Below are 12,212 nucleotides of genomic sequence, written 5' to 3' on the forward strand. Positions count from 1 at the left end.
GCCTGGAGTTCGTCCAGCCCAGGAGGAGCTGGGGAGAGCATCCACACTGCACACCTCCAGGGACAGTCTCAGACTGTGTTAAATGTGGATGGTACTGCCATCCACATATATATATAGAAACAGCTGCAACAGTGCCCCAGGGTTGCAGCAGAGCAGCCTTAATGGGGGAAGGGAAGGGAAGGGGGTTGTCCCTGGTAGTGCACTGAGACTGTCAGGTAAACCACAATGGAAAGCCCCACAAGGAGGATCAGCCATCAGATGTGAAAAGTACAGGGTGTCTCCTGGGGCTGTGATTTAATATAAGGGTAACATGGTCTAAACTCCCTACCTTTCTCTTGGGGTGGGGAGGAGGGCATATAATGCTACATTTTACACAACATTCTTTGTGAGGGAGATGCAGGTAGACTCCATTTAACTAACCAGAGTGTATAAAATACAAGTTGAATGTTTAGTTGCCTAAGGAAAGTGAATTCTCCACAAACTCCACTATGTCTGGAAGTCTCAGAAAAAAAGTGATCCAAATAAATCACATGACCTTTGTCCAGCAATCCTTTTTTCTAAGAATCTTTCCCAAACATTAATCCATAAATTGGGACAGTGCCCCCCACCCCCAACCCCACCCCAGAGGCCAGCAAGGCAGGAGCGCCTTACAGGCCACAAATGCCTTTGGTTCTGAGAGGCCACACCACTTGAGTGGCAGAGCAGCCAGCCAAGATTCAAACGCAGGTCTGTCCCTACTTGGTCACAGTCCCGGACACTGCCTTGGCAGGCCGTCATGTCATATCTGGCAGTTTTTCAGTCCACACACAGGGGAATTCTCAGCCACAACCTCTGTATCTGGTAGCCGCAGATGGACACAAAAACAGTTAGAAAAATGTGATTCTTGCGCAGGGAAGTTGGAGCATAAAAGAGTTTAGAAGTGGGCGGATGTGTTTAAAAAGAGGGGGGGGAGGGGTGGAAACCTCACCAGCCAAGTCTGTAGAAGAAAAAATAAATGAAGTCTGCCTATCTGGTGCTAGAGCCCCTCCCTTCGGCCCGCGCAGAGTGTGACCCAGGGGCCTCTTCCTCCAGCTGGTGAGGGTCAGAAGCAGGCCCGTGCGACCCTCGCACCGCTCCACGCGGCCCCTCGGCCCACTGCTTGACCGCGCCCGGCACGGTCGGCGATGAGCGGCCTCAACGCAACGTCGCCAACCCACCACCGTGAGTACTCGTCGCGGGGAGGAGTCCGCGGGGTCGGAAACCAACTCCAGACAGGGCCGAACAGAGGCGCAGGGGCCGAGCCACCGCCAAGCCGAGACACTCGGCTCTGGCCATGCCCTGCCTCTGTGGACCAGAGGTATGCCGGGCTCAGGCCAGGACACCAGCACTGTCCCACGTCTTGGTGCGCCTCGGTCGCGCGGAAACCCAGTCCCGCGTTGGAAGGACCCCGCGCTGCTCCCCCACCGATCCTGGAGTTCAGGTCTGCGCTTCCAGACCCTGGCGCGCGGGCTTTGCGCCCGCTGACCCTGACGCTCGAGCTGTGTGCCCCGCACCCTGGCGCGCCGGGTCTGCTCCCTGCGCCCGGACCCGGGCGCGCTGGATGAGCGCCCTGGGCCTGGAGAGACCCCAGAGCACTTCCACCCCCGCGTCTGCTCGTTGTTTCTTTGCGTATTGGTCGGGAAGTATCTGTGGCAAGAACTTTCCCCTAAGAGAATAAATAAAAGACCTACTAGGAGAGGCAGAGCGTTAAGCAGCCCAGAAAGAACTCGGAAGCTGTTTCCAGGCCGCCCAGGCAGGGAACATGAGGTGCTTTCGGAGAAAACTTTAGATCAACTCCATCATCCCTGTACTTGTTTTCAGGCCCTGTCTGGTGTTCAAAGGGACGCACAGATGCTGGAGGGGGAGCTCGCATTGACCATTGAGGGCTTGTAATTTCTCAGAGCCTGTTTTTTTCTTTTTGAAACCCGCTCGTTTTGTTATTTTCTTGCTGACAGGAAATCATACAACCCTGAGTTTCGTTGGGAGGATGTTCAGAAACATTGCTGCCCCACCCCCGCCCCTTCTCCCTTGTTGGGCTTTGCAATCAAAAACTAAAATTTATTTTTAAAAGAATGAATGCTTATTCCTCTTACCCCCCACACTGGCTAGGTCGTTAGAAACTGTGAGAGAAGAGACATTCTGAGTCTGTAATCTAATCATGTTAAGCAATTAATATGGTAATGATATGGGTATGGAGACACCCACTCGTTTTATAAGTCTTTAAAATCCAGGTGGTTGTGAGGCCTTAGGGGCGAAATAGAGTGAGTGGGGCCAGGTCTGGATCAGTATACTGCGTGCCTGTGTGCACATGGCTCAGCTAGATCTGGGTGTGCAGACTGGAGTCAGAGTGAGAGCCACGCTGCCCGCACTGGGATCATGTATACCTCTTCCTAGCAAATGCCTCTTTTTAGCTAAGGCAAGCCAACTTCTATTAGCGGCAGTTTCATCATCAGCAAAAGGTAATAGTAGGATATTCCTCTGTGGGTTGTGAGAATTAAGTGTGTGTAAATGGCTCAGCACAGAGATCAACACAACTAAGTACTAGAAAAATGTCAGGCATCTTTGTTCATTTTACATGAGACTGTGGCTCTGTAGCTTGTATGGTTGGTGTGTTTACACGTGTGCATCTGTATATGTGAATCAAAACACTAGTGAGCTCGTATGTGTGTGTGTGTGGGGGGGGGAGGTAGGTGTGGTGTAGGGCCGTGCCGAAAGGACAGATCCACTGTAATCATTCCAGTTCAAGTACTTAGGAAATGCAGGCATGTAGCCATTCTCAGTCTGGAGAGGCCAGGCTTGTCAGCCTCAGAGCCTTGTCCCTGCCCCTCCCTCTCCAGCCCCTACCCCTCCAAAGTTCTCTGGGTTCAAGTTTCAGATCTTGACCAATGACTGCAAACACAGCCCTTCTGGAACTGACAAGGATGCAGCCCTTACTTGCATACCATTCCAGATTACCCTCAGGACTTGATTTATGGCAGGCTCTCTGCTGTGGGAGAACCATGGGGCCCTATTTCTTGCTGCTAACTCAGGCAGGATGTCTCAGTTTACATCACTATTCCTCAGAACTATAATTTAGAATGGAGGGGAACCGCTGTTACACTCCGGCCAGGCCTGCCCTACCCAGCTGGGCTCAGCCAGTTCCCATAAGCCCTAATGCCAGTTATTTCGAATGAGTCATGTGCAGAAATCCATTGCTTTGCCCTTGGATGGAAGAGGTCAACACTCAGTGAGGAGATGGCCAGGTTTAGCAGCTTTATATAGAATTCACCACCTCTGACAGAGCAGAAAGAATTGCATCCAGCGCCAAAAGAAATTACATCTCAGCCATTTCAAAACCTCTCCAGATATCGGTCGAGGAGGGAGTTATAGTCAGTACCTGGGCCTTTTTAAGGTGCTATGGCTGGGCATTTATTTCTGGGGACTTGTAGAACACCCTGTGAAAGAGTCCTGTGGGGTAAGAGGCATCCTGTATTTGCAGTGAGAGCACATCAGCCCATCTGCAATAAGTAGGAAGAGGCCCGTCACCAGCGGGAGAAGGTTGGCAAGTAAAGTCTGTTTTGCCTCTTTGGATGGCAAATGCCTTTCTCAAGCCTCAACCAAAACATCTTCTAGAGACTGAGCAAACTCAATGGGCCCAACAAACACAAGCTCAAAACAAAAACAAATAAATTTGAACACTGAATGAAGAATTAATAATGGGAAAGAGGAAGACACCTTCCACCTACCTCAAGAGCAAGTACTTTATTGATTTATGAGAATCCTTCTACAAGTATTGTTCGTATACACAATACTTTTTATTTTACAAAATGAAAATTTATGTCTTCTACTCCATCTTACTTTTTTTCTTAAGAATATATCTTAAAGATTATACCTTATCACCATATGTAGAGTAACTTCTTCTCAGGGCGTAGTTTGGATTTATGAATATACAAATGAATTGGTTATACCTCCTTGAATGACATTTAGGTTGTATACAGTCTTTATTCGATTTTTTTTTCTAACCAGTGACACAGTGCTACCATGAAAACCTTTGTAAGTAGAGTTTTACCTGCATGTGTTTACATTCTTTCTGGATAAATTCCCTCCAGAATTTAATTTCTGGGACAAAGAGTGTGTACATTTAAAACGTTAATAGATACTAAAAACTTGCCTTCCAAAAGGTCACATGATCTCTAACACTCACCAGCAGGAAGTGAAAGTTGCCATTTGCCAACACCCTCACTCACACTGTGCAGTTTTTATCTTTGCCAATCTGATGAGTAAAACACACTGTCACTTTTGAATGTGCCTCTATAATTATAAGTGAGGCTGCGCAAGTTTTCATACCCCCAGAAGATAGTGTATTTCTCTTTCTGGGAAGTACCTCTTTATGGCTTATGCCTATTTCCTGTCAGGTTCCTGCCCCCTGTGAGGAAACATGCCCCAGAAGTTAATGAAGCATCCCTCCCTTTCGTGGCAAGCTAGAGGCAGAGCAGGAACTGGAGTCCCACGCATGCTGTGGGGTCAGCCCTGGGGTTGATGCCACCTCCAATGTTTACTGGCTTTGGAGAGGTAATACCTAAGAGCCTCAGTTTTCTCATCTGTACATGGGAGTAATAACAGCTACTTCACGGGAATCACATGATGAACAAAAGAATAAAGGTTTGGCGCCATGCCCAGCAGTAGCGGTATCTATGGCTGCTGTTAACTGACTTTATCAGCACAAACCTGGACTTCAGGTGCTGGTAATCTCCCAAGTCTCCCTTGCAGACAACTGCAGTTTGGCTTTAGATAATGTGATAACAGTAGCAGCACCTATATGGCCAGCCCCGTGGTGGGCCTTGCACAGGCCATCCTTCACAGCCTGGGCTCACAGGCTATTTCTTACCCGTTATGCAGATGAAACACCAGAGGCTCAGGGGGATGACCTGCCCCAGAGCTACCAAGTGCTGAGGCCACAACCAGGCTGTGGACACAGGCTGCAAATCCCAGAGCTACAAAGGCCAACCTGAGGGAGACGTTAGGGTGCATGTGGGCCTGCTTCTCCTATGTTCTGTTGCCCTCCCGCTGTGGGAGCTGACTGGGAAATCATTGTTGTGGTTTTGCACATAGAAGGACTGTGTGTGGCATAGACACTCAGAACCTGCCCCCAAAACCATGGCTTTTAAGCCAGGCCTGTGGTCCAACTTCGGTCCACCACTGCCTGCCATCACTCCCTTTTCTGTGGTCAGAACTAACCCACACTGGGCCAGCTGCTTCTGTTCACCCTGCCTTCCACAGCCATCTCAGGCTGCCCTAGGGCCTCATCTTATGGCCCCTCCTCATGTCCAGACCACTCTGCCTCTCCAGCTTCACCCTCTGGACTCTCTGGATAACATCCTTCCTTCCAAAGACACATACACGCACGCACACACACACACACATGCACACATGCACTGTCTGACTGGCTCACACCTGCTTGTCAGTTTAGGCCTAGTTTATACAGTCCCACCTTCCAGGGCCCTCCTGACACTAGAAAAACACCCACCATAGCCCTGGGGACACTTCTCAGCCCCAACAGATTACTGGCTTTGCTTCCCTTATGGAATTCTGACCCCCCGCCAAGGGTCTCCATGACCCCACCTGCCCCCCTCCTGGGGCCTGGCACAGAGAGGGGCCCAGGAAGTGACTCAGAAATGAATGGATGACTGCACAGATGACTTAAAGGCCAATGCTCCCAGGCCTATGTCCATTCCAAAGGCCAAAAGCGCCTTTTAAAAAATCATATGCTCAATAGCTCCTCGTTCAGAACTTGGCGTATACATGGACAGCAGTAAATAATAAATTAAAATGGACAGAAAGTCAAACCAAAACAGATTCTAGAACACAACTGATGGGCTCCAGCAGTCAGCACCTAGTCTTCCTTCCCACTCAGCATTGAGTCCCATTTTATATTCTCCCTCCCTCCGCTTCCTCTCCCTGCCTCCCCACCATGCCCATCTTTGCCTAAGGTTTTCTTCAGATCCTTATGTAATCTGAACTTCTGAGGGAATGCTGGCTTCTACCCTTAGTTACTATAAATTTTAACTTTCGTACGTCCTTCCAGAAGAAATGTCAGTGTGCAAAATCTTAGCTGATGGCAGATGCTGACAAGAGCCAGTTTCCTCTCATGCCCAGGACACTGGGTCCATCACAGGCCAGGCGGGTTCAGCAGGGCCTCTACACAGCTCCCCTCACCCACACTTGCAGCCACAGAGAGCCTGTGTGGTTATCACCACCTCACAGATGAGCCACTGGGCCCCTACAGTTGGGTCTGCCCTGCCTAGGAGACAGCAGCTGAGCAGGACTTGCTGCCACCTGCCTAGCTCTGAAGCCCTGCCCTTCCTCTGGACAGACATCTTCAGCAGTTCTCATTAATGACTCTTAAGATTGACACATTGCAGGAGGCTCAGTGTAGACAACTCTGAGAGTTAGAACTCTAGGGGACCCAGTCATGGGGGCTCCGTAATATTGTGAGATTTACCTTCTGGAACCCAACCAGGTCCCCACAGTAAATATCACAGAAAGATCTCCTCTCCCCATCCTGCAGTTACCAGCAGTGGATGGGGAAAGGAACCATTCGGAATTACACCAGAACAGCTGTTCTTAACAAATCCTGCCCTCAGGAAAACTAGTTGCCAGAGCCTAACCTGCTAGGGTATGGTGTTATCAGAGCCTAACAGACTTGGGGGAAGAGAAACACCCAACTCCAGCCCCCTCTAGCCATCTGTCCCACATAAGGGGAGAGACAAAAACTGAAAAACACTTGTGACAGAGAGAGACCTGATCACAGGACTGTAGAGTATGTCCCCTCCCCCACCTCTCCACCACATCACAGCAGTTCCTTTTACCCAGTACATCATCTCTGGCTGTCGATAAAATTTTCAAGGCATACCAAAGGCAAAAAAGAAACATAACTCGAAGAGACAGAATAAGGCTCAGAAGCAGACATGGCAGGAATGTTGGAATTATTGGACAGAATTTAAAACAACTATGATGAATAACTCCTTATGACACTTTGTTATATTCTCTCTTGTTTCTTTAGCAAAATCCTTCTGTAAGTTAAAGCCACACCTCCCTTCTCTTATTGCCAAAACATTGTGGCCAACATACTATGTAGGGCTGAAGGGAGCTGGAATTTCTGGGCACTTGTGTGGGGCAAGCTCTGGGCAAGGCTGCCCTGTTATCCCACTGCACCTGTCACACCCTGATGTAGGCATTTTATCTCAATTTTGAATGTGGTCTACTGACTGGCGCATCACTTGCAGAGAGTACAGCCGTTTTGCCCCACTGCTGCATGCAATGCACGTTTTTATGAGGGGTTCAACTGTGCAGCTGCCTGCTGACCCATTTTTTTCCCCCTTGGACTCTGGAAAGGAGAATGTTCACATTTTAACAGTAGCTGTAGTCATATGCATTCTCAGCAGAGTCTTAAAAAGAAGGAAAGTATGGTTTGCCAGATTAAAACCAGATAAAGCATTCATGCCTGCCTTTGGTGGTAAGCCCCAGTCTGTGGCTTCTGTGTTCACTGGACAGCAAAGTCCACTGGTTGTGGAATGACACTTTCTCTTGTGCTCAGCGAACACTCTCTCTAGAACTTTATACACAGCCTTTAATAAGTAGAGGCTTCAAGTTCAGGTCCCTCTTCTGTACTTTTTAACCCAAATATGCTTTGCATTGATTTGCTAGTGATAAGGAGGTTAGAACACCAGTTTAGAACACCAGCTTTGGAGTTCAAGGATTTGAGTTTAAACGTAGACCAGCTCTGACCTGGCTATGGCCTTGAACACATGTTGCCCGGCCTCTGTGTGTCTCAGTTCACATCCAGGGCAAGGCTGACTCCATGGGCATGCAACCTGTGCAGTCATGCAGGGCCCTGCCCTGAGAGGGCTCAGATTCACTATGTTCAATGCTCCGCTGCTGCCATCTTGAAATACTTAAGTTTTGAATACGAGACCTTACATTTTCATTTTGCACTGGCCCACACAAATTCTATAGCTGGTCTTGATCAGATAAGTGGAGATGATGATTATTTCTACCTCAGGATTTATTCTCAAAATTAAATGTATTATAGGTAAAGTTCCTAGCATAGTGTCTGGTATATATTCATCACTGCTACTCACTTAGTCTTGAATGTGTCTTAAATGAATGCTGGCTCCCTCCCACTGTCTAGCTCCTCCTTGTTCCCAGGTCTTATCTGTTTGCCCATTCACCACTGAAAATAATACCCACAGACAGGATGGCAGAGTCTATGCAGGTCCTAGAACCCAAGCAAGGCCCTCTGACCCAGGGGGCAACTGCCCCTCAGTAGCTGTGGGAAGCTGCTCCCTCCTTAGCTGTGAGAGCTGCCTCCAACATGTCTGCCTCTTTGTGTTTCTATCAGATTGTGGAGAGCAGCCCAGAAAACACATGAGGGCCTAGCAGCTCAGTTTTATTATGTGATACTCTGGGAGGGCCTTCCTTGCTCCCCAGCCTCACCTGAATACCAGCCCCTTAGCGAAAGGGATCTCACTGTCTCGTTCTCCATGGGGAAGAGAAGGCTCTTTAAAAACACTAAGTGAATGAATGAATGAATGAATGAATGAATGAATTTGAAGTTCTAACCAGTGTAGACAAATCCTGATCTACACAGAGCACTGTGGGTCCCAAATTTACCTGCATCCCTTCCCAGTCCAGTAAAAGATTCACCCCTCGGTGGCCTGCAGTGGTCTGAATTCTCCTTGGCTTAGCCCACTGACCTCTCCCTGCCCAGCACTCCTTGTGCACCCTAACCTGTGCTCATATGAAGCCCCATTCCCTTCCCACCTGGCTCCTCACATGCTTTACCTTTCAATGTTTTCTCTCACAGTTACGTCTTTCTTTTCCTTGGTGCTGCCATTGACCGAGTTCACAGCAGGGGCACTCTCGGCAGTTCTTTAAAGCTGTCCCCCCCTCCTGGAAGGGGTACCTCTCCCTCATTCCCAGCCTGCACTCCATGCCTAAGCTCCTTTGGGAAATCTGGGCCATGCTTTTTGTGATCATGTCCTAAGACTGACTTGTCACTGAATTGCCCTCCTTAAGTTCTCATCTAAGTGAATTAATTTCAGCTATGCCTGGAAATATAGATTGGTCCTTTTGTTGTTGTTGCTGTTGTTAATTTCACACTCTTTTTTTGCCTTTTCTACAAATTCTATAAATTATCCTGACCCATTCTCCTCGTATGGTGACTCTCTCACTGACTTAAAGCTTCACCTGGAATAAGTTATTTCATTTCATCCCTGGCAGCCCTGTGGGAGACATTTTTATCTCCATTTTGCATGTGATTCCAAAGCTTGAGAGGTAATGTGACTTGCTGAGAGCCACGGTCAACCCCTCATGCCCATACTCACATACAGCAAGTTTTTCTAGGAAGGGCTCAGCCAGGCTCAACTTGCACATTAGACACAGTGCTTAGGGTCCACAGTGCTTTTAGAGACCCACAAAAATGTTTGTTTCTTTTAAACTCTAAAGGAAAAAATGAACTTTTAAGACTAAACATTACATTTGTCTATACCAACGCCACTATAAAAAACAATTTTTAATATTTTTGGGGAGAAGAGACTTGTGGAGTCAAAGCACCTAGGCCCGTGAAGGTCATACTGCGGCCCTATCTCAGTCCATTCAAGGCCAGGGGCTGGCTGGGTCCGTGCTGGTCCCCACACTGCCAGTCTCCTACCGGATTCTGCCCTGCTCCCGGTGTTTTGATGCTTCTCTGCGTAGCTGCCCTACCTCAAATCCTCGTACTCCTCCCCTGGCAGTCCTGCCCAATACAGCAGGACGCCTGGGCAGGGCAGCTGCAGTGGCTTCTTCTGTGCCTTCTTTTACCTCTGTCCTCTAGAGATTCAGAGTCAAAAGTAAATGTTTGAGGAAACCCAGGGCTTACTCTGTCTATCTCTGTCTTTGTCTCTATCTCTGTCTCTGTCTCTGTCTCTCCTATCTCTGCTTCTATCTCTGCCTCTGATTCTATCTCTGTCTCATCTCTATCTCTATCTCTATCTCTATTTCTGTCTCTATCTCTATCTCCCCCTTAACTTTCTTGGCTTTTTAAGCTAGGAAATTGGGCTATTCTTCACTTAAAAGTTTAAAAGTAAGTTTTCTCCACTCTGTTTCATTACAAAGAAGCAATTCATGTTCCTTGTAGAATTGTACATGCAAGACCAAGAGGAAGGATGTAAGAAGATTCTCTCTCGAGCAGGGTGACTTTCAGATACTCATGGGACAACCAGGTGTCAACTGGAAGGACATTCAGGGGAAGATCTGGGCAGAGATAAAGATAGGGGACCTCAGTGTAAAGAGGCCACCCGGGGAGGCACCCACAAGGAGCTGTGGAGAGCCTGCTGGAGTTGCACTGATCACTCTAGATTGGGGCACAGAGGCCACGATGTGGATCTTAGCCCAGGTGCAAAGGGGCAGGGTGCTGAATAGCACTTGGCGAGCACTCACTTTGTGCTACTCCACACACAGCAGGGGTATACATGGTACCTCGTTTAATCCTGAAGATATCACATGGATGTGATATTATTAATGCCAGTTTAGAAATATGGAGACTAAAGTTCAAAGGGGTTGTTTCCCCAGGGCCTCACTGTGTATCACTGGCACTGTCCAGCCTTGAGCCAGGTGTGTCTCTCCATCTCTGGGACCCAGCAGCCACCATGCTGGGAGAGGCTTGCCCATGCCCCCTTGCCTGTGTGCCTAGCTCCATGTAGCCCTGAGGTCACTCACCCTGCCTCAGGAGAAAAGGCCTTTATTTATCCACCCTTACTCCAGGCCACTTCTGCCAGCCTCCACCTGGTAGCCCAGCAGCTGCTAATGAAACACTCATAGTGGCACACAAGGACCCGGTTGTGACTGTGCGAGTCCTGCCAGCTGAGGCCAACCCACGCATAGGTCTCACTCTCCCCCGGGAAGCGGTGGGCAGCTGCCTTTCAAGGTCACTACAAGGGCACTAGGAGAGAATAATGCCCCCACCAATTCCTGGAATGCCTCCATCACAGAGCCACTCCTCGGCTGGAAGCTTTGTCTTTTGTTGAAATATCACAAGCTGTGGGACCATGACTGCAATGTATGTTATACCTTGCTAGGCACTTTCAAATCTGTATCCTTTCTTCTTCAAGTGGTACTACTCCCCATCTTTGACAGGGAAATAAAGTGAAGCTCAGAGAAGTTAAGTGACTTGGGAAATTTCACACAGCCAGGTGTAGGAGATGGAACAAGACTAGTACACGTGTCAACCTCTTAGAGCTTACTGTTTGCACCACAGAAACTCATTCACCATGTTCTTAAGTGGGGGTCAGGATGTGTGTGATGTTGAGGATGCTGGGACTGCATCATTACCAAAAGGAAGAAACTGTTGACGCTGACCCTACATTACCCTGTACCTTGCTCTTCCCTCCCTGCACCCCCCACCACACACACACATGTTCCTCACTACTTCCATGCATTTCTCAGCAACAGACTGGTGTCTCCCCCCAGGTTCAAGGCAGAGGGGCACTCTTGGGGGTCTGGTTCAATCTGGGGCAGAGCAGACAGGTCCATGGGTTCTTCTGACTTCCCAGAGATAACTGAAAACATATGGAAAAACTGTTGCCCACAGCATCTTTGGCCTTGGGCGTGCTTTTAAAACCATTTTTTACAGCATCATTTCTCAAACATCTTTCCCATCTCTGTGCCTCAGTCTGGAATGCCTGTAGTACACCCAGCTATCGCACTGTGTTCTGCTTCTCAAAGCCCCTCTGTCTGTGATCTCCCCTGAGGTCAGTGTGGCGTTCAGGCCAGACCTTTTAAATCCCACGTGGCAAACAGAGGCACACAGTTTTGGAGAATTCAGCAAGGTGGTTTTGGTTATTTTGGGGTTGAGTTCAGCACTGCTTCTCCCATGCTTTCCCTTCTTGAACCAAGTCCAAGTTTATTAACAAAGACAAGAATCTTTTAATAAGTCTATTAATAAAGGGAATCTTCCCTCAGGGAGGTTATCTGTGCAGCACAATCATGTACCAGTAATCAAATTTGGGCCAGTTTCCAGATTCGACTCTATATGCACCCTTCTTCACTCCCAGTCTATTACATGACCTGAGGTCCTTTTATAAGTGTCATGTCTTCAGCGACCCTTTGAGTAGCAGGTGACACAAGCCACAAGCCTTCAGCTTTTTGTTCAGAGTGCCACATTTGGATTACCATGA

General features: G+C 48.5%; 1 protein-coding gene across 2 annotated transcripts in view; it reads left to right on the forward strand.

Annotated features, from left to right (window-relative positions):
- The first annotated feature begins 742 nt into the window (after positions 1-742).
- The window catches only part of GYPC (glycophorin C (Gerbich blood group)), a 49,208-nt gene continuing 37,738 nt past the window's right edge, over positions 743-12,212 (forward strand). Inside the window, exon 1 of one of the 2 annotated variants that reach the window (XM_039850775.1) lies at positions 743-1,200. In XM_039850775.1, the coding sequence (XP_039706709.1) occupies positions 1,164-1,200 (37 nt within the window). In that variant the 5' untranslated portion in view covers positions 743-1,163. The remainder of the gene's footprint in view (positions 1,201-12,212) is intronic. The other variant, XM_039850782.1, reaches the window with a different exon arrangement.

Source organism: Pteropus medius, unplaced genomic scaffold (genome assembly GCF_902729225.1).
Source record: "Pteropus medius unplaced genomic scaffold, Ma_sr-lr_union100, whole genome shotgun sequence".
NCBI lineage: Eukaryota > Metazoa > Chordata > Mammalia > Chiroptera > Pteropodidae > Pteropus > Pteropus medius.